Consider the following 23,071-nt stretch of genomic DNA (forward strand, 5'->3'; position numbering starts at 1 on the left):
GATCTTTGATGCAATTCGTATCTGATCGTTCTTGTTTCTTCTTAGGCCACCCAGCGGCTATCAGAATGGCGCAATGGCATGGGCACTACCGCTGTCACCGCACTCACACACTTCATGTCATTACAGGATGATGTCCAGACCGACCAAGACCGCGAAGATTTCGCAAACAACTTACTTTTCAAACTAGGGTTCTTATATGGTAGCATCACGGAGGACGGACAATTCAAGAAACCCTTTCAGTCGGAACTCCTTGTTCAAGTCCTCGTACAGCACAGGTGTGCTACCTGGGGCGCCATTGAGAGCCACAGGAAGGTCACGCATGCGAAGGGCGCTCTTAGCCTCGCCACTGCGGCGGCATGTACATTTACCCCCTCATCATATCGTGACTGACGTATTTATCAGATGGAACGCGCCCTCAAGATTATCGGCCGTGACAAGACGCTCATCAGTGAACTGGAGGTCAACAGTAAAGGCAATGCTGTCAAAGTCCCCCACAGTATGAACAAAGCCTCAGGCAAGATCAGCAACTCTCGAAAGGCCTTTTCCGACACCAACTTTGGTGCGGCAACCAGGGGCTATATGAAGTCCATCAATCGCCTCGACGAGTCGATCCTCCAGGACGTCTGGGGCCGCACGAAGGAGATCGCTGCGAGGAGGCGTGGTGCGCCCCCCACTGTGGAAGAAGATTCTGAGGATGAGCGCGCACTCATCTTTGATACCTGGTACTGTCCTTTTCTGTCACTTTCTAGTGTCCCAACTGACGGATTTCGGTGCTACTTTCTGTTTTATAGAGTTGTACTGCCCCTTCCTCTCGTCATTCATCATCGCTGTTCCCTGCTTGTTTGTTCACTGTTGCCCGCCGCGCGCATGTTAAATGTCTCGTTTTCGCTACTTACCAGTACTTTCATATTGCTTTCTCTCCTTTTTGTCTCGCTTAATATACAAATGCAATGATATACGGTTATTTTTGTCTTGAACAAGTGCACAATAAGTGAAATAAGTGAAATAAGTTGCTACAATTTACACTACTTGCACGACTTGCACTGCTTGTATTGTAGGAATAATTGAAAATAATTGCTCAAAAAGCGAAAATAAAGGTAGAAAAGTAAAATTCAAGAGGAGGCATCTACTTATCCAACTTATATGCCTTGTGGCAAGTGGATGGCAAGTGGGTGTCGCCATTTTTGCGAGTGACTTTTCCGCTCCTTTTTGGGATTTTGACCGGCGGCAAGTCTCGAAAAAGGAAGTTAAGAAATGTGGGAATTTACTGATGTAACAAGATAAGTATTAGGCTTTTTCATGGCTCAATCCATTTGCTGATCCCACCCACTCGACCGTCGGCCGTTCTTGTGACAAGTAAGCGCTATTCACAGTGCATATATGCACATATTTTGAACATTGTGAGTTATTTGGCATTGTCAGGTTCATTCACTGACTGTTTTACATCATCGCTAGCTCAATACCATTGTCCCGATGATCGACACATCCAGCGGCTTCAACAGATACACCGTTACAAGACAGTCAATTGGTGAGTTCCATTAAAAGCTACCTAATGTACTTTAACTGATATCTATTGCTGTAGAACGAGGCAGCTGCCATCATTGTAAGTACTGTCTACTTGCCTGGCAAGTATATTCTGACAATGATTTGTTTCGGTCAAGGACTCCCATGTGCCAGAAGCTAGTGGACTACATCATCCTGATGCGCGGGTGGGGGTGCTATGGTATATAGAGTATTGTATTTGTAATTTTTCATAATACAATTATTTTTGGTCGATTTGCGTTGATGAGCAAATATGCACAAGTCAATTGGGAACTACGGGAATATACTAGAATCTATGGTACACAAACACAATCAATGATACAATATCTCGCTCGATGCGAGTCGCTAAACATCGACTATAAGTCTCATTTTTCTCTGGAAATTGACGTGAATATTGTCACAATATTTCCGTCGTTTTCCGGAGATATGGCTAGGACCGTTTCTCACTGGGATTTAGGTAGGACTTATGTAGGTCTCAAGCGACGACGATGTTGAATTTTGAATTTTCCAGGACCCTTAAGGGGACTGGTATAACAATTTTTTTTACAATGGTAAACTTTATATCGATCTCACCGGGTTTGGCGGCCCAGTTTTCGCATCCTGATCTGTCATTGATTTGTCAGCTCCTTTTCGCCTGTCGTCGTTCGGTTGTGGTCTCCTGTTCTACCATTAGGACGTCACCGTCTTGCGCGCTTGTATAAACATCTTAATAAGTTGCGATGGCTGCAGCTTCTTCCTCCTCTGTTGTTTCGTCGACGTCGTCTTTCCTGGTGCCTCCCGTTTCTTTGGTGGTGTCGGATCAGGAGCTTCTTGATGATGGTTCGCTCGTGGTGTCATCGTGCGTTTTACGCAAGTTTTTCGAGTTTTATGAGGTCTCTCGAGTCCAACGAGCTTTTCGTGATCAGTATCCAGCTGGCCGTTTTTTGCCCGTCACTGCTCCTACTCTGAGGCACGTCATCGACAATTTTCCTTACATGAGTCGTGGTCACTATGGTACTATTGCTGGTGCACACTTCGTTAGTATTCGGACCTCTGATCGTAAGGATCATTTACGCGACTTGTTAAGAGTCCATGTGTGTGACGCTCGGTGTGTCAACAATCTTGTTGTATTTCAGCTTTTGAAGACGCCTCGGCGATACTTCGCACATGAGATGATGTCTGACCCATTTTCAGTTCTTTTTAAGCCAGCAAGTCGTAATCGAGCCACTCGGTCCAAACACATCGTGATGACTGATGGTGAGACACCTCAAGCCAAGCAGCGGCGTCAAACTTGTGTAACATCTGTAAACTACAAATTTCCCCACAGACATCGACATTTTTGACAGTTTCCCACAGTAACCCACAGAGGGACAGCGCTCACAGCACATTTCTCCGGGGCATCAAATTTTTTCGACAGTAACCTACAGTAACCCACAGCAGGACAGCACTCACAGCACATTTCTCCCGGGCATTGAATTTTTTTCAACAGTAACCCACAGAGAGACAGAGCTCACAGGATGTACAGCCTCACAGTGTTTGTCAATAAAATAGCTACCTCGAGCACTAGTAGTAGTAGTACCTGAAAGTACTTAGTAAAATTAAAATTTAACAAGCGGACCGGTCGCCTTAGGATGTTGCAGCTGTTTTACAATCAATTACAATAACAGTCTGTATACTACGCTCGCCGTTGTCTTCTCCTCACCTACATGAATTGGTTCCGCGGGATCAAACATTTCATACTAGAAGTCACACAATTCAAGCGTCGAGATGGAACAAAATTTTATGTCCATATTTACTATACTACTAGCCTAGTACCAGTACTGCTAAATACAAACTATTTGACACAATTTGAAAGAAGGGACGAGGCATCAGTCCAACTGGATCGTTAGCTGACGGCAGGATGCGAATGAGTCTATGACGAGGTTAGTTGGTAGTGTATACATAATAAGAGTACTTACCAAGAGAACCGTGTGCTGGCTGATGTGAAAGACCGTGTTTTTTGAATGTGACACGCATATGGCCTAGTCCTACATCGGCCTTGTCAAGCTTCCGCTTGGAAATGACAGACTTGTATCTTGAAAGACTGGTCATGACCTCTTGCTCTCGCACGATGCAATCAGCAAGTTTTTTCTCCGCATTAACTATATCACGTCGGGCCCTTGCGAGATCCATGATCAGGTTGGCTTCACAGTCGTCAACGTCATTGATGGTCTGTACACACGTTAACGAGCAGTGCCTAGTAAGAGTCAGATATCAGTCACTTACCATTGACCCAATAGCATTGACCACGTCGTACAAGTCAGCGATTCCGCTACTGGGAGGCTCACTAGAAGTTCGGCTCGCTTGCCACTTATTGGAGTTTTGCGGGCGCATATTTGACAATGATGGTACGTCACTAGAAATATTTAGGTGGATTGGTACGTTGGACATGGGTGTTTTGAGAATATGGCTTATTGATTCCGCAAGGGATTACTTACAGCTTTCTCGGAATCTCACGCGTCGATTGTACTACATATGACATTCCAGTGTCCTTCGTGCGGGAAAGGTGGTTTCAAGGATGATGTAGCCGTTGCTCGGCACATGAGCCAACCTCGCTCTGGCTGCAGTACATGGCTGCAGGATTTGATATGCTCGCGCTCTGAGTCTGATATGGACGATGAACCTGTGAGTACTAATACTATGGACGACGGACCACATACTATTCCCGACATTGAGACTGGTGGTTTTGGAGATTGGGATGAGATGTTTGGAGGGAGTAGTAGTGAGCGCCAGGCTTACGAAGAGAGGACACCAACTCGTAACTCAGAAGTCATCGACTCGTATCCTGACTGCGCTCGATCATACGGCAGGGGCTACACGTTCCTCGACGTATTCAATTCAGACGAGAACAGCAGGCACCGTGCAACGAACCCGTATTATCCATTCAGTGGCCAGAAAGACTGGGAAGTTGGGTCATGGCTACTTCGCTCTGGATTAAGCATGGGGAAGATAGACAGTTTTCTTTCGCTCGACATGGTGAGTAATAAATTCTTTTTGATAACATACAATTTTTGAAGGTGTCTTCTTTAGATAAAGACCCTTCCGTTGTCGTTCCATTCGGCCAAGGAGCTGCGTGGCAGAGCGGAAATGTTGCCTAGTGGCCTGCGCTGGATGTCTCAAGTAGTACCTACAGCACATCCCACGAAATCGCCCGTTGTCTTGTATTGGCGTGATCCCTTAGATTGTATTTCGGGCCTTCTCAACCACCCTGCCTTTCACGATCATCTAGACTTTACGCCTCGCAGGGTGTATAGCACTGCGCAGCGGCTGTGCCGTGTATATTCAGAGTGGATGACTAGTGATGATGCGTGGAATATGCAGGTATGTATAGTTTCATCTGTGCGAGTTGTCGTACTTATCGATTTTCGGACAGTCGGCCCTACCAAGAGGTGCAACACTCCTGGGGACCATCTTATCGTCTGACAAGACGAATATATCAACCATGACGGGTGACAGAGTTGCACACCCCCTTCTGATTAGTCTTGCCAACATAGGCATGTCCACGCGACTCAAGTCGTCTTCGAATGCCTTTGTGCTTACCGCTCTACTTCCCGTCCCAAAATTCATCTACAAGAAAAAACGCATGCGAGGCGTACTTGAGGATCGCCTCATTCACGAATGCTTAGATATTGTTCTCCGTCCACTCAAGCTGGCTGCTCGCGAAGGAGTCATGCTATCGGACCCTGTTGGACACAGTCGCTACTGTTTTACACCACTTGCGAGCTACATTGTCGACACCCCGGAGGCCATGATGCTGGCTGCTGTTGGCGGGAAAACCTCCCCAGTCACTACGGCCATGTACAAACAGTTTGGAGACCCTTTCCGTCATGAGCCTCGCACACGAGCAACTACACTCTCCCAGCTGGACATTGCGCGGAGTAAAGCTGATCCCAACGACATCGAGATATTTTTTCGCGAAGCACAGAAGTTTCGTTTGAATGGCGTGAACGCACCATTCTGGATGGATTGGGTCCTCAGTGATCCATCACATTTTCTCACTCCCGAATTTCTTCACCTCATTCATCGCGAGTTCTACGACCACGACGCAAAGTGGCTTATTTGCGCAGTAGGTGATACAGAGATTGACTTTCGGTTCTCTGTGTTGCAGGCTGTCACTGGGTTCCGTCATTTTCATGGCGGGATTTCAAAACTCAAACAGGTTACAGGACGTACTCAACGCGACATTCAACGCTCGATCGTTGCAGTCAGTGCGGATGCAATTCCTAGCGCAGTGATGACTGCTGTACGAGCTCTGATGGACTTTCGATATCTCGTACAGTCACCCGTAATTGACGACATCCTACTCGCCCAAATTTCCACTGCACTTGATCATTTTCACGCTAACAAAGATGCTATTATAGAGGGTGGATTTCGTCGTGGTCAGCGTGGCGGCGTTATCGAGAACTGGTACATACCGAAGCTTGAGCTTATGCAGTCCATAGTTCCAAGCATAAGGAACACTGGAGTTCCTCTGCAATGGACAGCCGATACCACGGAGCATGCCCACATAACGGAAATCAAAAGTCCTGCTCGCTCGAGCAATAATAATAATTACGATCCCCAGATATGTCGCCATCTTGACCGTGCTGATAAATGCCGCCGCTTTGACCTCGCTATGAGTCTGCTCGACAATGTCCCAGACTCAGGGCAGCAGGATCCAGATGACGATGAGAAGGATGAGAATGTTGATTTCGACGTGGACGACGATCGCGATATCCCAGCAGACCTTCTTACGACAATGAAACACCCTGGACATTCGCGTCCAATCACAAATTACTTCGGAATTGCCAAGGTCCTCCAGCACAGGGAAGTGGGGACAGTCCCTGTGCCAGTGCGCTCGTTCGTTGTCGAACGCACAGCGTTTCACCTCACCTACGATCCTTCTATCAGAAACATATCTGTTGACGATGCTGCCATCAAGTTTGGTCTTCCTGACTTACGACCAGCTATTGCCGACTTTCTTCGTCGTGAGGCTACTCATGGGAGGGATCACATACATACTATTGGGGGGGCTAGAAGAGCTGGACCTACTGCTTCACTTCCCTTCGACAAACTTCAAGTCTGGTTTAAACTTCGGGTGCAGGACACCAATTTCCACGATGCTAGCATCATACGGCCTGCGCAGACCCTCAATTGTGCACCTCCTTCTGATCCCTGGACATGTGGCCGGTATGACACAGTCATCATTAACAATGAGGCGAGGTACTTATGGCCAGAAGATGGTCTTCGTGGTATGTTATGATCTTATGTCACGCTGAATTTCTACTTATTGTCAAGTCGCAGGTCATACGATTGGCCAAATCAGGCTTATCATGCGTGCTGTTGGAAAAAGTGGCACAAATTGGTCATGGAAGGACCACTTTCTGGTTTACGTGCATCACTTTGACATTGTTCCTCAAAGCTCCGGTGCTGATGATCGTGAGCCAAGTACGCAGCTCCACTTGCTCAAACGAGCGAAGCGTTCGAATGGCACTTGGGTGGGCGATGTCATACCTGTGACACAGCTCAGAGCACCTGTTAACCTTGTCCCTCGCTTCGGTGCAAGTGCGGACAACCGTCTCACCCCATATAATAGCATGGAACATGCTTCTCAGTTCTGGCTCAACAGGTATTGGGATAAGAATGTATATTTTCCCCTTTCCATGTAGCTTTTGGTGTAGCTTCCGTGCGACGTTCGTGATGGTTGAGTGGTCTTATCTAGCCTATGCCAGAAGTTATTCTAGTCTGTTTTATTCTTAGATCACCGAACTGAGTACTGAGTTTTGATGGGCGCTATTATGTGGCGATAAGCTCTCGTTCTTTGTGCCATTATTGTCCGTGTACGAAAAAATGGCGTTCTTTTTCAGGACCGTTGACAACGGAATCAAATTGTCATCGTTGTTGTCTATCCCCGATGTCACCGACGTCCATACTATGAACAAGATCACCTCTGACGAGCTCAATCGTCTGGTCACTCACGAGGGTTCACCAAAGGCCTCGCAACCGCTGGGACACCTGCTCTCCAAAATATTTCAGTCTTTCACGGTTCCTCTTCCCGATGTATTCAGCCTTAAAATCCCATTCGGAAAAATCCTTTATCGCAACCAACGCATCAACGAGAAATTCAGCAGGACATCGCCCGATACTCTTGTGCCACTGTACGATACTGAAGCGAAGGCTTGGAACTGGGCCCTTCCAGTTGACCCTCCTAAAAATGCCAGTAGTAGTCGTTCGGGCGCAGACTCAGAGGGCGAGTCAGAGGGCGAGTCAGAGGGTGATGATATGCAGAAAGCAACTCACGAAGAAATCTTTGCTGCGTTTCTCAATGCTCTGGCTGGCTGCTTGGCAGCGTCGCAGCCCAAACTAGTAGAAATGCGCTTTGCAACCAGCATATGGAGCGCAGCCAGTGCACAGAAGGCATTACCTGGCAGCGACATCAAGCGCAAGCCAGATCTCGTTCTATCTGACGATATATCGGCAAAGTGGGGGAACATCAGGGTATCAGCCGAACTCACTCACAGTCGATACCGGCCTGCGATGCGACTCGGGAAGGCTGCAGATACTCATGCCTATATTATGATGAGTGAACAGCCATGGAGGCGCTTTGCTCTCATATTATCATTCACAGATGAATATCGCCACCTTAGAGTCCTAATGTATGATCACTCTGGTGGCGCCGTGTCTCCTCGCTTCGATATTTACCAACAACCGGACATATTTTCACATATAATCGCTGCCATCAATTTCGGGAGTCTAGAGTGCGTCGGCTATGATCCGACAGTCTCATTCTCAAAGATTGTTTCACCACCCCGATTCAAAGATATCAACTGCTATCGTCCCATTAGAAACGCTCCTGCCCGACCAAGTACGACGGACTGTACTGTTGCCGTATCCACTTCCTCCCTTCCATTTCCCGAGGATCCTGATGGAGTGTCGTCCAGTGATGCCCTTGAATCAGTAGTCGCTAGTGACTCTAGTGACTCTGACTCGACGGAAGAAGGTCCGAGCGGTTCCGCTACACATTACTCGATGGACGAAGAGCATTTCCCACCCCCCTCCCTCCCAGTGCACCCCACTGCAACCCGTAGTGCTCCCCTTCTCAGCCTCGCATCCCAAATGCCCCAGGCTGAGATGACCGAGAGCATCTATTCTGTCACCCCTCTCCCTTCCCAATTCCCTTACTCTGCTCAATCACCTGAACCTTGCGGTAAAATCCGTGTAGGGCAGAAGGTCTACACTATAAGAAGAATCATTTTTGCGAGCCGAGGTCTTGTTGGTCGCGGAACCGTTTGCTATTTGGCAACTTTAGACGATGAAGACTACATAATAAAAGACCATTGGGTTGTAGGCAAGGACGACAATGTAGTCTTGAACGAGATCAAGATGCTGGAATTGATGGATGGCCTCCCTGGTGTTCCAAAGCTGGTGGATCATTGGGTCGTTGAACAGTCAGATGGTGATCCCGATGTTACCCGAAAATATCGGCAGAAAGAACGCCGGAGTACCAGGGGCACTAGTCGTACTCATGTACGTCTTGTCTTGAAGCCATGTGGTTGCCCCCTTCACATGTTCCGAACACTGAAGGAGTTTGTGCGGGCACTAAGGGATATCGTTAAGAGTAAGTTTTTAGTACTTTGGGGTACAGGTGTCTTGGACTGATACTCTTTGATGTTAGTTCAACAAGCTGCGGTGGAGGAACGTCAGATTTTGCATCGGGACTGTAGTCTCAACAACGCGATGATCCTAGACGAACCTGAAGGTAGTGAAGGGTTTCTTATTGACTGGGAGTTTGCCGTTCGGATTGCCTCGGATCATAAATATCCTATTGGCGGTACAGTAAGTACACCTTATTCATTAAATATTCAGTTCATTAATTGATTTGCCAGGGCACAGTCCCTTTCATGTCACGCGGACTTCTCAATCAATATGCGGTCCTGCAGCAGGAGGCGGACCTGGAATCGAAGAGGAAGAAGATGGCGAAGAAGAAAGAGACTCGGGGACGCAATTCAGTCGACAAACCAAAAACCCCGAAATCATCCTCTGATTCTCTGGCGCTACCTGTATCATACGTCATCCAAGGCTATGCGGATGACCTGGAGTCCCTTTTTTTCGTGTTCGCTTGGGTTTGCATCAAGTTTTGTGGTCCCAACGGTATGGTGCGGGAGCGCTTGCCCAATTTGTTGGTGGATCGTTGGACCAGCCTTGACCTGGGATCGTGCGCAGCCTTCAAGATCACCTTTTTCGCTTATCCAGGAGAGGAAAAGCGTCTCACAGACCAATTTCACCCGTACTTCAAGCAGCTGATCCCCCTCGCAGTAGAGTGGCGTAGAGTTCTGGTGGACAACATGATCCACCCCGTTACCTTCGACACCATTCTCGCTGTACTCAACTCTCATCTCGACAAACTCCCCGACGACGAGGAGCTCGTATCTGCTGTGGACATGCTCAGGAATGATGCTGCCATTCTCACGAAACATGTTAAGGGCAAACGGATTGCTTCAGACCCTCCCTCTGTAGTAGCACCCAAGCGGCAAAAGTCTCATCATAGTGATACCGAGTCTGACTCAGCATCGGGCAGTGACGCATGACCAGGAGGTGAAGCCTACTCATTACACATATTCAGCTATTTTTCTTCTTCACTGACTTAGTATGAATGACATGTTTAACTTTAGCAGTAGTATTTCTAGAATCTCGCTGGCTTGTACTATTAGTATGTTGCGTTTTTACTATAGTTCACTGACCGGTACCTATGATATTGTTGTTCTGACTATATCGTTCTTTTTCAAGCTTTTTTCAAGCGTTTATCTTTTTACAATCAAGATACTAGTAGTACGCCAGGATCTGATATAGTATCACTACTAGTAGGTTCTGGTACGATTCATGTTATGTGTAGCATTTTTGCTTACGTGATCGGCAATTTCTCTTATGAGTACCATTACCAACGACGAAGGTTTTTTCACGCTAGTCATGCGAATCGATTCGGAGTACGACGTGATAGTAACAATCCTCATGGTGGTATGTTTCTTTATTACTATCATTCTTATTAATGATAAACTTTTCTCTCGCTACCCATACGGCTATTAAGTATTAGTACACGGATGAGCCATGGTATAAAATCATCGTAAGTCTGGGATAATTTATCAGAGTCACTTCTTCCTCTGTTCTTCATTACAGTCATGCCTCCTCGTGCCATCGCCAGTCCTAAGAAGAAATGATCTGGCAAGCGCAAAGGATCCGATGCTTCAAAGGCCGGCTTGCCAAAGAAGTCTTGGGCTGCAGACATTGCTGAGGTACCCAGCACGGTACCCCTCGTGTCCCTTGGCCTGACTGGAGCAGAAGCGGAACAAAATGCTCCCCGGCGTTCTGGTCGCCCTAACGCGGGAACTGGAGGTAGGAATGCACAACTGGAGAAGATTGGATCAGTATTGCAATCCAAGCCTCGGACTCAAGAACGTAAGGGTACAACGTCCCTTGGTCTCAATGTTCCAGTCAATCCTCAAGCCCCAGAACCGCGTCGTAGAGGTCGAAAGAATCATTCAAAGGTAGGCGTCCAATTAATTCTGTTACTCATATTGATTGTTTCGTAGGCAGTTCCTCCACCCTACAGCTCACTCGTTAGGGATGCTCCAGATGCCCCAGCCAAGGACATTATCGCCACAGGGCCCAGCTTTACATCCCAGCAACCTGGTGGAAGGTTTGGATTTGTTGCTCCAACAGAAATAGCTCATTCCGGTACTGCCCAGCCCAATATTCAGGCATTGCACAACCCGCATGTCACCATTGGGGCGAAGGACGCTGAGCAGCGCGCTCGGGATGCCATTGCCGAGCAATGAGCTCGAGATGCCATTGCCGAGCAACGAGCTTGAGACGCCATTGCCGAGCAACGAGCTCGAGACGCCATTGCCGAGCAACGAGCTCGGGACGCTATCGCTGAGAAGCGAACTCAGGATGCAATTGCTGAGCGACATACCCAGAACGCTGTCTCTGAATATCCAGTGGTTTTGCCAAGGTCCGTCTTTCGGGAGGAGAATTTAGATCCAGCCCTACGTCAGCATGATGACACTGTTAGGGCTCAGCGTCGTCTGACGTCGTTTGAATCTGATGACAGTGACTCTAAAGACTGTAGCAGTGATGACAGCAATGATAGCAATGATAAAGATGCTGATGAAGAGGACAGCGGAGAGGATGACAAGGAGGAGGGGGGAAATGATGATACGGTCAAGAGCTCACAGCAGTTTGGTTGGGGGGAGGCTGGCCGACGCCAGAAAGAACACCCAGGTACACATTCTCGTCGTGTGATTTCGCTTCACTAATTCAATGTTATAGGGTTTGTGGAGGATGTACCACCTTCGCAATCTCCAGTCGCTCGCCCTCTCACACCTGAAATTCAGTTCCAGTACTCACGCGATGAAGATGATGTAGTTGCCCAGACGAGCCTTGATAAAACCTCGGTAAGTTTTCTGCTCAAGCCGGGAGTAACTCTCATTTTATATTGTTAATCCAGCGGAACGAAAGCTCTCAGGTATGGCCATATCGTTCAATTGTATCATGCTTACCATTGCCTTTCTTTCAAGGACCCTCCGGATATCTCACCAGGACCGCGGCGGCAAGCATCCCAACACATTGAGGTGAGATCAGGGAGACCATTTTAATTGACACTCACCATCGAGCAGACCATCACCTCGAAGCCTGACGATGTACTACAACGCCATCATAAGAAAAACGGAAAGCCCCGTCTTCCTGATCCTGAATCCCTCGAACTGCTGAATCAAGTGTCCGAGTGTGATGTTCAGCCATTGAAAAACAAAAAGTCTAGGTCATCGCGTGGTGGGCCAACACCCGATCAATTATCTTGGTACGGACCACGCTGGAAAAGTTTCTTGGAGGACGCCAAAGTAGAATGTCGCGCGCAACACGCCCTGGAGAACCCGTTTCCAACTTTGGTGAAGAATCTTCCAGGAACAATCACTGAAGTTCTCATTGCAGTATTGGTTGTGTGGGATACGAACGGTAAACAATTTGAAGCTGGTAGGCACTTGTTCGTTCTCATTCGTTCTCGAACTAATATGTCATATTCTGATGCAGGGGTTTGGCCAGAACACAAATTTAATATGACTCGGTTGGTGCGTGCATAACTGACTTTGTGCCAATATCTCGTTGACAGTCTGTATTAAAGCTGTACGACGATCTTTCGACTTGGCGATCTGACTTGAAGAAAACAGCCATAAGCATTGCACCAGTATCATATTTGCTTATTCCTCCGCTTTCTGTCCCCGTTCAGGAACGTGCTGCTTGGGTCGAGCACACTGCTGCTGAATTGATCAAGGAAGCATTCTTCTTACGCTTTGGGGTGGACGATCAGGTAAGTGATCTTGTGGTGATCGCAACTCTACTGATGGAAGATTTCTAGGGGAGAACACGAAACTTCGCTCATCCCGCCCTTCGTGAAGCCGTCATCACATTCTTTTACACAGGACCATATCGAATTGCACGAAGGATGCCGGAGACCTTTAGCACGGAATTGCCACTCTCATGTTTGGCTTTGGTTGCTGCGGCGGTAATTTCGTCTCCCTCGCCAATGTCATGTGTTAATTTTCTGTCTTGAAACTAGTTCAATTGTGTCTTCGACGGTCTTGTGAAAAACGGACATGGGAAGTCATACCCAAACTTTTCCACCAAGGACTACGGCCCCGTCTATTGTCGGATGCTCGAATTGCTCAAACATATCCTTGAGGATGCGTATCATGGGCCTAGGCTGTCAGCTCAACTGCGAGAATGGGCTGCAGCGGGATGGTGAGGATCTTTTCTCTCTGATAATTTTTTTACTGATTTTCATTTGTACAGGGCTGCAGCTATGAATCTCGAAGGAGTTGTTGATGCCAGACACGACCACCTGCAGATTCTTCTTGACTAAAAGCTTCGTATTCCCGCTCCCCAGTTTATATCAAGCATTTATCGTGTTTGGCGCACGTATCATTGTATTTACTGTTTGTCGTGGTCATGTGATTCAATATATTGGTTTTGTTTTTTTGTTTTAAAATTTTTGTGTTGTCCAGTGTGTGTAAGCAGTACAGCGAGCAAATGTCTGTACAGCTCCGGGTCTCTGAGTGCTCTGTGGGTGTCTGTACAGAGATGGACAGCGAAAAAATTTGCAATTCAAGTAGATTTTCGTAATTACTGGGCGGTCTGTAGGTGTCTGTACAGAGATTCACAGCGCAAGGTGTCGCTGTGATGGACTGGCTAATTGGGACCAAGCTGTAGCGCTTGCACGCTGTACAGCGCTGTACAGCGCTGCACAGTGCAAAGTGGTTTACTGATGAACCCACGATGCTCCTGATGATTGTGATGGTGCCTTTCCGATCCTGCTGTCTTTTGACGACAAAAAAAGCATCATAGCTGAATGGCAACAACGAATGAGCCAGACGTCACTCCGAAGGAGTCCATGTGCATGTTGACGACGATGTTGAATTTTGAATTTTATATTTGGCGGACAACTTATGATGTCATGTGCGGATGACATACTATTTATGGCAATTCGTAGTAACAATTGCAATTCTTATTCCAGCCAATTTAACATCGATGTTCATTGATCCAAAATGACATCCATCGTCAAATTATTCGTCGTATCCCCAGACACCCGTTCTGAGCGTCGCTTCGACCTCCACGTAACGATCCAACAACTCAAGGTTGCGTAGTCTACCATAACACATCTTGCAGGACACTAAAGACAACCCCGCATATGATCATGATTCGTGCACCACCCAATATCTAGGCGAAACTAGAGCTCATCACAGGCATCCCCGTTCAGAATCAGAAAATATTGTTGCACAATGGCGATGACGATTCTCAGGTCGTCGCGCAGCTGGATGATGATGCTAAGCCGCTTGGGTACTACGGTGTTCGGGATTTCCAGACGATCAAGGTATTTTCCGTTCGAATCTTCACAAAGCAATCGTTTATGCATATGTTGGTATCGTTTGTTGTAGATTGTAGATACGAACCCTTCGACGTCGTTTACGGGTCAACTCTCCGATGTATCGCAAGTAGAGAAGTTCGAGCTCAGCGACGACGCATACGCACAACGAACTGGTGATCAATCAGTCATTCCTTGTTATTTACTACTGGTTCTAATTCTCTTTTATTTCAAAGACTCCGTGTTGGCTTACAAGCAAAGACATAAAGTAGGGCGCTTTGCGCCCTCTTCAACAGAACCTACTCCTGATCCTACGGTAAACATCCCCATCGGATCACGCTGCGAGGTAGAATCAACAGAACCGGGCTTGAATAAGCGTGGTGCAGTTCGGTTTTTTGGTCAGACTGAGTTTGCTGCTGGACTTTGGGTCGGTGTCGAGTATGATGAGCCGATGGGCAAGAATGACGGGTCGTAAGTTTGAACCCTCGTATCATTTGTCGATACTCATCTGGACATCTAGTCTCAAAGGGGTGCAGTATTTTACATGTCGTCCGAACTACGGAGTGTTCGTACGCCCTACAAAAGTCACAGTCGGTGACTTCCCTGTGGAAGAGATCGATTTTGATGACGAAGAAATCTGATGGGGTGTTGACGTACTCGTTGTAATATATCCGCTGAGGATTCACAGCTGTTAGAGATCCATGATTAGGACCTTAAGGTGTATTGAAACCCTCACCCTACCCCAATGCCTCGGACAGGCCAGCCTTGGCAGCAAAACGCACTGTCCCCTGGTCCTCAGGACTCTATATGACTTGTGCCACGCACGAACCTATGGCGATGCGGCACTGGAAATATGCATGCTAGTCATATTATGAGACGGACATGACACATGACGTGCGTGTTATTGGCCAAATGCCCGTTTATGTGTAGGTCACCGAGTTACCACTGTGTAGAGGAAAACAGTGGTTCCTTTCGAATAATGAGTCGTACGATTGTCGTGACCATAATATAAAAACACTTCTAGCTCCTGTCTGTTGATTAGATCATGGACGAGCGACGTGCGTGTTTGATCGATGTCGAATATTTCACGTGCTCAACTATAAATCCTTCGGAGCTGGATGTACATTAGTAGTGACGAGAACTGTGGTACTTACCATGATATGGGACTTAGCTGGAACGCTCCTTGACCATCAGGAGTAAGAATAAATTAAATGTATTGAGACGTCGCCCGGTGCCTGCCATTTATTGATGTGGATAATAATGAAGAATAAAGAGAGATACAGTCGGATTCTGTCTATGTTTAATACTCGCAACAGCAACGGCGGTGACTTGATCACTTTCTCTCGGCTTTATGATCACAGCTACGACGTGCATCGCGCTCCTCTTGCTCCAACTGGTATTCCTGTACACGCCGTCTAATTTCCCTTCGCCGCTCCATCCCGTACTCCTGAGCTTCACTGCGAGCTTGGGCAAGGTTTTGGACAGCACTCCTGTGACGCCTATCGGAACTATGGCTGAAAAATATAGGAGCGATGCCAATGATGAAACACTTCATAGAACGATTAAACATATAAAGGAGCCATAAACGACCGATTGGAAGACATACCGCAGTGCCCACAAATATTATTGACCAGTCCTTCCATCTCTCATCTGGCCTCGCAGTCCATTCCCTCCCAGGCGTTCCACTCGCGAAGCCAAATGGGTGATTGTGGTCAAAGTCCATCCCCGCACTCCTATGGTGCGCGCGTCTGCGCCGTCTTAACTCTTCATACATATCGGAATCGGACGGACTGCTGCGGAGTCCCGAACCAAGCTGTAAGCGAGATTTCCCAGTAAGAACCTCATACGCAGCAGTTATGGATTGAAAGCGGGAGTGTCGTTCTGAAGCAGTGATATGTTGCGCATGGGCAGAATCGGGATGGTGTTCTCGGACAAGTTCATAGTCTACGGATGCCGATTAGAAGTCAGTGTGAGTATGAGCGAGTATACAAACATCTTGACTTGATATCAGCTTGAGATGCGTTGTGGGAGAGGTGGAATATTTGGTGCGGAGTTGGTCGCGGGTGATGCGGGAATGGGTATTGGGACATTGTAGATGCGAGTCGGGAATGAATGACAGCACGCAGACCTGGCCCTGCAGTTGGAAGCCTCCCTCGACATAGTCCAAATAAATGCACGGCCATCGTTTTACCTGAGGATGTCGTCGTGATTGTTCATTGCAACTTCAAGTCAAGCAGACCGTTCCAAGGTGCCAGGTGACCTGTACTGGCTCGGCATCTTCCGCAAGTTGCAAGAGAATCTGGCCGTTGACTCCGAGTAAATAGTGAGAGTGAAGTTTCAGCGTTTGAAGCCAATACACCGAGCGTGAAGACGGAGAGAGTACTACGCCCGCCGGAAAATTCAGAGACATGGACATGAACATTAGAGTCCCACAGTATCTAGACGCATCTAGAACTGGAACCAGAGTATCACATCTTTTATTTAATATGCTTCTATCATTTCACACCCTGATCTTGCCCTATCCATGCCCAAGCATACCTAAAGAATTGGCGACGGTGATTTACGGTGATGGGCACTTGATCGACTGTGACGACCACCTGAACGGCGGCAGCCAAGCAGCGCGGATTTCCACGAGGTCCACCATCTCCAGCGCAGAATAAAAAGGTTCCGCTGATCACTATTGAAGGCAGGATGTAAAAGTGAATCATTCCGCTTCCATAGCATCGCCATCAGGCTGGGCACTCTTCCACCACGGGACAGGCCCGAGTCCCTGTTCTGCGATAGAGCACTGCAGAAAGAATCATTAGCCAGCGCACGCGGCCCGTACATGAAAGCTCACAATCATGCTATACGGTGCGCGCCGGGCCTCTCGTTTTACTGCAATACCCTCCGATGCTTTTGGCGGACCAGGTTCGTCGTCATAAAATTCATCAGCCTCGATGCGAACCCGTACTACTTCTCCCTGGTCGATATACATCCGGTCTGCTGTTGCAGACTCCAAAAGCTCGTGTGCGGTTGTTGCTTCCGAGTCTGGTAGCCAGAAATGAGCACGCTCATTTGGGTCACTGAAGGCAGCTGTGAGTAACTTGGAGGGATTGGTGGTCCACAGCACATACAAGGCAGATGGTTGCGGTAGATATGCTAGAGGTACATAGATGTCGTCGAAAAATCCTACGCTCACTGGTACAATTAGTATTCATGAGAGAAGGAAGCAGCGTCCATACATCGAATACCGTCTTCGTCTGATGACTTCACTTTAGCAAGGATTACTTCCGACGCGAATGGTCGAAAAACGACCATTCTGAATCTGACTGTTCATGATGATAAGTTGCGGCCACAGGACTCGCTGAAAATTCGAGCACGCACCTTTATACCATAAACACCCATCTCCGTATCGTACTTTGCCTTCGCCCGCTTCTACCAGGTCAAACGTGCAAATACATAGCCCTACGTCGTGAAGGACTCTATTGGCATATTTTTTGTTGATCTCAGAAATGAGAGCTTGTGCTGGAGGCACACCAAAGTTTGCTGGCAGAATTGCAATGGTATCCTAGGTGATAAATGAATGCTGGGTGGGCTATGGGACTGTTGAAGTAGTGCTCACTTTGATTATGGATAAGACAAACATGTCTTCAGCAGCTGTGTAATCCGAAGGTTCTTCTAGATCTATAACCACAACTTCGGACAACCACTGGTTCGGACACTTTGCAATATCTCACTCAACTCTACTTCAAATCATATTCTGCTTGACCACATATCATTGTACACTTGTAATACACTATTGCGAAGTTGAAATCGATCAAGAAATGATTGAGATCAAGGTATGACAGAGCCTCGTCTGCCGAACGGCTCTTCGAATATTATTATGTAATTTTATTTGCTTTTGTTTGATTATCGTGTTTTTGGCATGGTCATTCTTCTCGATATCCACGTCAAACTCACATTTAGCATGTTTCTCATCATTGTCATTTTATATCCCTTGGCCAATATCATACGAAAGAAAATCCATTGCAGTGGTGTACAACTGCATGTTTCATTCCGAAAGGACCACAGTTAAGTATCCCTAGTCACAGCCGATATATCGCGTTAGGACGCAATGAGGACCTAGAAACCAATGTGCCGTGTCATAATTCCATACTCGGAAAAAGTACGTACCGCTGATGGCGTCAGTCCAAGTTCCATGAACGTTTTGCTAAACTGATCGTCCTATTGGGAAAATTATGAACCCTCGGTACTGGGTATAAAGCACAACAAGAGGTAGACTGACCTGGGCGAATGTGACAATTTCCACATCTGACAATCCAGTCCTGCCCTGAAAGCGTTTGGGCAGATAGAAACTCACGTAACGCTAGCAAGATGTGTCAGTTCACAAGACGTTCGTGTATGCAGGGAAACGACGAGACATACTTGCGTTGCTTGGTAAGGTGGTCATGTAAGGCGTTCCCCCACTTGCCATACGAATTTTGAGACGAGTGTCTTTGAAGTCCTTCTCATCTGTGCCGCTGGACGAGGACGTTGTCGGTGCCGGAGTCGCTGACGCAGTGTCTGATGAGTCAATAATTGATTGGCCGTCACGTAAAGCTTTCTCCCTTGCAGCCTTTTCTGCACGAACTTTCTTATCAGCCTCGATCTGGGCCTTTATCGCAGCCTTGGCCTTGGCATCCTCAAGCTTCTCTACCGCACACGGTTAGATCGGATCTATATGGATAGAATCCATACGCATAGCAGCCACCTCTACGTTCTCTGTTCACCTTCTTTCACGATCTCTTCGGCCTTCAGCAGTTTGTTAATGTCCTGATTCGATTTTACTTCTAAAACACAAGTACGCGACTAAAGTCACTTTTCCAGACTTGAAACGAATAGCTTCATTCCACGTGCTTCTACAGCTTCTTGTTGAGCCTTCACGCTGCGCTTTGCAGCTATCTTTTCCCGGAGCTCAGCCAACTTTTTCCGCTTCTCTTCCTCCATGAATGACTTTATCTGAGGGTCATCTGAGGTGAGAGATACGGCACGCACGCCACGGGATACAAACCTCTTCCGCAGACTCCTCAAACGGATCATGGCCACTCAGGCTCTTCTCGATATGGTAATCACGATTTCCTGCGCTGTCAGATGCACTCGTAGGAGAAGCGGCGCTCGGATCCGGTGTTGTTCGAATTTATATGACTTAATTGCCTCGACCGCATCGACTGTTACCTGACGTTGAGCAGATTCGAAGAAAGCGGCCAGCCTGAGATGTGCACCATTCCTTCCTACAAATAATATTCTCGAGACATGTAGTGCTTCACGCACAAGTCGCTCCTGAGACCAAAACTGAGTCGGTATACTGAATACAGTACGATAAACTCACGATAAGCATGGGACAGACTGACAGAAATCTCTTGCCTCGAGTATCACGATGCTGAGCGGGTATTTGACAAAGGCGAGGCATTATGCAAGAGTTCGATAAGGTGGTACGCGACGCCAATGCTAGTGATACCAGCCATCTCCGTGAACTTATGTTTGAAGTACTCAAAAGATAAAATAACATGCCATGGACCGAATTCGGGACAAACATCAGTAAGGAGTTGAAATCTAAATTAAGAATTTCCTCCTTTCTCGTTCCGCTCAGTGAGCCAGTGATTCACACTACGGTGTCCGCAATATTTAAGATAGGTTTTAATGTTATCCGGAATGCAAAGAACATTTTTGAAATTTAAACTAACATATATATGGGCACATAACTTCAAATTTTGGCAGTGTTTTGTGCAAGATCCAAAATATAAAGCTTTGGCAGCTATTTTGGCACTGACCATACGTCACCGAAAATAAGAAATATTGTCAGATTTTGAGCGTGTGCTTGAATTTAAAGTTTTATTATGACGTTCAACTTGGGACAATTACTTGAAGTTTGGTCCATGGTCACTATGTTAAGTTGTATCAAACAATTAGACCCTGCCGAAAATATCAAGTTCACGGCGGCAACAAAATGCGATGACGAAACTTCAAGTTTTGTCTTCAGATTAAATATATCGCCCGATCATCGCCCGCCCATCGCCTGCCCATCGCCCGCTCACACGCCTGTAAAAATGCAAGAGATTAAATAAATATATTCATATTGAAAGCTATAACAATTGAGTCAGGAGAGTTATAGATATTGCTAGGTAGTTTCAGTCGCGAGATAAGGATAGAATCACAGCGTGACGGTCAGAAACCCTCCATCGCGCAAAGTGACTAACGACCCATGACACCTTGGCATTTTCAAGGCGGGTTTCGAAGTCTGTCGAGTACAATTTCGCCGGAAAATAAGGGTACATTGAGAAGGGATCGACGGTATGGTGATCTAGCGGGATATGTCGCTGTACAGCAAACAATAACTCTCCTGTCAGCGTACTGTAAATGTATTTGATACTGGCGGCGACAGGGGTTAACGACCGATCTCCGCGAGGATAGAAGAAAATCTGGCTGTTGCCCAAGTGTGTAGACGCCTTACTGTAGATCACACCGTCGAACTTGAGTGTAGCGCGTAATACCGCCGTTCGTCGTCTGATGAGGGTATACAGGTCTTCAGGCACCGCACTAGTTGCTGCACAGTCGGCAACCTTGATGGCATCATTCATAGGATCTTCGGCAAGCTCATGGATAGAACTCGTAGCGCTCTTATTGAATACTCGATCAAACAGGACCCCACACTCTTGAATAGCAGGCGGACAGTCTGGTCGGGCGAGCCAACGGCGAAGTCTTGCAGCTTTGATATAGGAAAGAAGCATTGTATTTTCAAGCTCCCCTAACAGGATTAAGTCTAACTTTCTCGTTCGTGCTTTGAAAGGACGTACCAAATTTGTGATTGATAGGAATGCGTTGTATAATTCCAATTAAACGTTCGAAAGGAAAAGACCACCACGAGTGAGCAGGCCCGAATAGGAGCAGATAATCATATATATGGAACGATGCATGGTGATTCGGTCGCACTGAGAAGGTGGGATGAATTGTCTGCAACTTTCCGACATAAGCAGCGATATGCGAGCGATAGGCTTGAGCCCTTCTCGGTGTCATTGTTCGTGCACAAGCAAGATACACTGCACCGACTAATTCCATAGTGTGATCGAGGATAGTTTTGAGGCGAACAGCAATTTCGTCAGAAGAATGCGATGTACCAGCTCCCCACAAGCTCACGAGGGCGATGGGAAGATAGATCGTGATAAGGGATCGCCACTCATCAGCCTTAATTGTCCCAGCAGATGCCTCGCCAAAATTCTTGGGGACGGAACCAAGCCAAGTGGGGGTGGTCGTATCACGGATGACGTTACGGATTCGATCAAGTACTTCTACTGTCTCAAACGAACGAACTTTTCGAGGGGCCGCTAGAGGTTGTCCGCGACGCTGTGAAGTGCGTGTTAGAGAAATTGACGGCAAGAAACATCACAGCGAAGAGCTTACCCAATCAACAAGAGCCTTGACGTAGTCAATCTTCAGCGTTCTGCCAACTTTCTGGGGCATACAATGTAAAGAATTGCAGGCAAATCTCAACGGTCCGGAATTTTTATGAGACAGAGTGCTTTTTAGCTTGTCAAAGCGTTCCTCCAGTTGATTATCGTCGCCAGAACCTACGTGAGATGCGAGGAGGGTGCGAATCGCGGATATCTGTGTTACCTCTTTGGCTGTCATTGTCCCGGGAGGTATTTCGCCAAAGTCACACGCAAATGCCGGGGAGGGCGATGTCGATGTGGTCGACTCTGAGGTTAAACCGAGAAGATGTTGGGTGTGGTGTTGGGCCAAGCCTTCCAATATGCAGTGCATCGGATCAATGACAAGTTGCCGGGAGGGGTCCCAGTATGGTAAGCGCCAGAGTTCGGAATAGCGCACGCCATGAGCCTTGAACAGTCTTTCACGTTCAGAGGATGTAGCAGCGTCTCTCCACTGCTCAGCATATTCTCGCAATGTTACTTTGTTGCGAGGTTCCCACTTCTCGAAGTCGACTCTTCCACAGGTAGACTTATGATAACAATTGCACGCACTGCAATAGAAGTGACTGCCAACTCCAGCCATAGAAGCAATATGACGAGCAGTGGGGAGGTCACAGACAACAGGGGCGACGGCGCTACGAGTAAGCCGGCCATGGGGGTAACAAGCCGTTTTGGAGAACTTGATACCGCGCTGCCATGCATCTACCAAATCATTGATGAGGGGTCGGATGTAGTGGTTGAGGTTCTCCAGTGACGGCTGCTTCGGACCTGGGATGATACCCGCAACATACATATTCTCCGGCTTGTATCTGATATCCACCGGTAAATTTAAGCATGCCATAGAGATGATTCCGCATGATGTACTGGCGCCGCGGATATTCAGACCTTCCGGATTGAAAAAATCCACATGGAGAGCGAAGACATAGCGTCCCTCTCCTCTATCAACAAAAAGTGAACCCGGCTGAGGACCATCGAACTGGCGGAGAAATTGAGCTTCAAAGGGGGTTTTGATGAAGGACGGATGGGGGGAATCGATGGAGTCCATCAGATTGTCGCATGCCTGATCCATCACGGCCTCGATATCTCTACGAGAGAGAAGACCAAACAGATAATCCTTGAAATCGTGGTACATGAAGGTCCTCCTGGGTCGGAAATTTCCATCAGCACCAACAAG

At 47.4% G+C, this 23,071-nt stretch overlaps 8 protein-coding genes across 8 annotated transcripts; 5 read left to right on the top strand and 3 right to left on the bottom strand.

The window, feature by feature from the left end:
- Positions 1-402: 402 nt before the first annotated feature.
- On the top strand, positions 403-711 carry F5891DRAFT_923308 (uncharacterized protein; the record flags this gene model as incomplete). Its single annotated transcript, XM_041373825.1, has 1 exon — positions 403-711. A coding segment is annotated over one exon (309 nt), but the record flags the coding sequence as incomplete, so codon positions are not given.
- A 2,678-nt stretch (positions 712-3,389) lies between these two features.
- Positions 3,390-3,951, bottom strand: F5891DRAFT_1192241 (uncharacterized protein; the record flags this gene model as incomplete). Its single annotated transcript, XM_041367579.1, has 3 exons — positions 3,390-3,433; positions 3,480-3,732; positions 3,787-3,951. 3 exons carry the CDS (start codon positions 3,949-3,951, stop codon positions 3,390-3,392), a joined length of 462 nt encoding a protein of 153 aa, XP_041222639.1.
- Positions 3,952-4,035: 84 nt separating this feature from the next.
- Positions 4,036-7,208, top strand: F5891DRAFT_957701 (uncharacterized protein; the record flags this gene model as incomplete). The annotated part of the gene is made up of 5 exons (XM_041375506.1): positions 4,036-4,536; positions 4,591-4,881; positions 4,934-5,245; positions 5,393-6,791; positions 6,844-7,208. 5 exons carry the CDS (start codon positions 4,036-4,038, stop codon positions 7,206-7,208), a joined length of 2,868 nt encoding a protein of 955 aa, XP_041222640.1.
- A 181-nt stretch (positions 7,209-7,389) lies between these two features.
- On the top strand, positions 7,390-10,127 carry F5891DRAFT_1192243 (uncharacterized protein; the record flags this gene model as incomplete). Its single annotated transcript, XM_041367580.1, has 4 exons — positions 7,390-9,066; positions 9,124-9,157; positions 9,215-9,375; positions 9,426-10,127. The coding sequence occupies 4 exons, from the start codon at positions 7,390-7,392 to the stop codon at positions 10,125-10,127; spliced, it is 2,574 nt and encodes an 857-aa protein (XP_041222641.1).
- A 337-nt stretch (positions 10,128-10,464) lies between these two features.
- Positions 10,465-13,453, top strand: F5891DRAFT_1192244 (uncharacterized protein; the record flags this gene model as incomplete). The annotated part of the gene is made up of 13 exons (XM_041367581.1): positions 10,465-10,554; positions 10,764-11,081; positions 11,127-11,312; positions 11,421-11,817; positions 11,866-11,990; positions 12,044-12,061; positions 12,114-12,167; positions 12,213-12,567; positions 12,625-12,662; positions 12,716-12,901; positions 12,950-13,096; positions 13,151-13,332; positions 13,384-13,453. 13 exons carry the CDS (start codon positions 10,465-10,467, stop codon positions 13,451-13,453), a joined length of 2,166 nt encoding a protein of 721 aa, XP_041222642.1.
- Positions 13,454-14,109: 656 nt separating this feature from the next.
- Positions 14,110-15,525, top strand: F5891DRAFT_1050180 (CAP Gly-rich domain-containing protein). The gene is made up of 5 exons (XM_041362437.1): positions 14,110-14,225; positions 14,312-14,461; positions 14,526-14,628; positions 14,689-14,923; positions 14,973-15,525. Exons 1-5 carry the CDS (start codon positions 14,136-14,138, stop codon positions 15,091-15,093), a joined length of 699 nt encoding a protein of 232 aa, XP_041222643.1. The 5' UTR covers positions 14,110-14,135; the 3' UTR covers positions 15,094-15,525.
- Positions 15,526-15,677: 152 nt separating this feature from the next.
- Positions 15,678-16,727, bottom strand: F5891DRAFT_545023 (uncharacterized protein). Its single transcript, XM_041372189.1, has 3 exons — positions 16,446-16,727; positions 16,059-16,396; positions 15,678-16,001 (listed from the first exon to the last, which is right to left on the bottom strand). The coding sequence occupies exons 1-3, from the start codon at positions 16,633-16,635 to the stop codon at positions 15,786-15,788; spliced, it is 744 nt and encodes a 247-aa protein (XP_041222644.1). The 5' UTR covers positions 16,636-16,727; the 3' UTR covers positions 15,678-15,785.
- A 429-nt stretch (positions 16,728-17,156) lies between these two features.
- Positions 17,157-18,080, bottom strand: F5891DRAFT_957679 (RNA polymerase III subunit Rpc25-domain-containing protein; the record flags this gene model as incomplete). Its single annotated transcript, XM_041375502.1, has 6 exons — positions 17,157-17,240; positions 17,292-17,517; positions 17,569-17,632; positions 17,677-17,763; positions 17,819-18,002; positions 18,057-18,080. The coding sequence occupies 6 exons, from the start codon at positions 18,078-18,080 to the stop codon at positions 17,157-17,159; spliced, it is 669 nt and encodes a 222-aa protein (XP_041222645.1).
- Positions 18,081-23,071: the final 4,991 nt, after the last annotated feature.

This window comes from Suillus fuscotomentosus (genome assembly GCF_016647785.1).
Source record: "Suillus fuscotomentosus strain FC203 chromosome Unknown F5891scaffold_49, whole genome shotgun sequence".
NCBI classification, from domain to species: domain Eukaryota; kingdom Fungi; phylum Basidiomycota; class Agaricomycetes; order Boletales; family Suillaceae; genus Suillus; species Suillus fuscotomentosus.

Bases quoted from the DNA above. Each gene is read 5' to 3' on its own strand.
- F5891DRAFT_1050180 (XM_041362437.1), top strand. From the start codon at position 14,136: ATGACATCCATCGTCAAATTATTCGTCGTATCCCCAGACACCCGTTCT. The intron at 14,226-14,311 runs GTTGCGTAGTCT...CCCAATATCTAG, and splicing joins TAACGATCCAACAACTCAAG to GCGAAACTAGAGCTCATCAC. The intron at 14,924-14,972 runs GTAAGTTTGAAC...CTGGACATCTAG, and splicing joins ATGGGCAAGAATGACGGGTC to TCTCAAAGGGGTGCAGTATT.
- F5891DRAFT_545023 (XM_041372189.1), bottom strand. From the start codon at position 16,635: ATGGCCGTGCATTTATTTGGACTATGTCGAGGGAGGCTTCCAACTGCA. The intron at 16,397-16,445 runs GTTTGTATACTC...CGGCATCCGTAG, and splicing joins AGCTGATATCAAGTCAAGAT to ACTATGAACTTGTCCGAGAA. The intron at 16,002-16,058 runs GTATGTCTTCCA...CGTTCTATGAAG, and splicing joins TAATATTTGTGGGCACTGCG to TGTTTCATCATTGGCATCGC.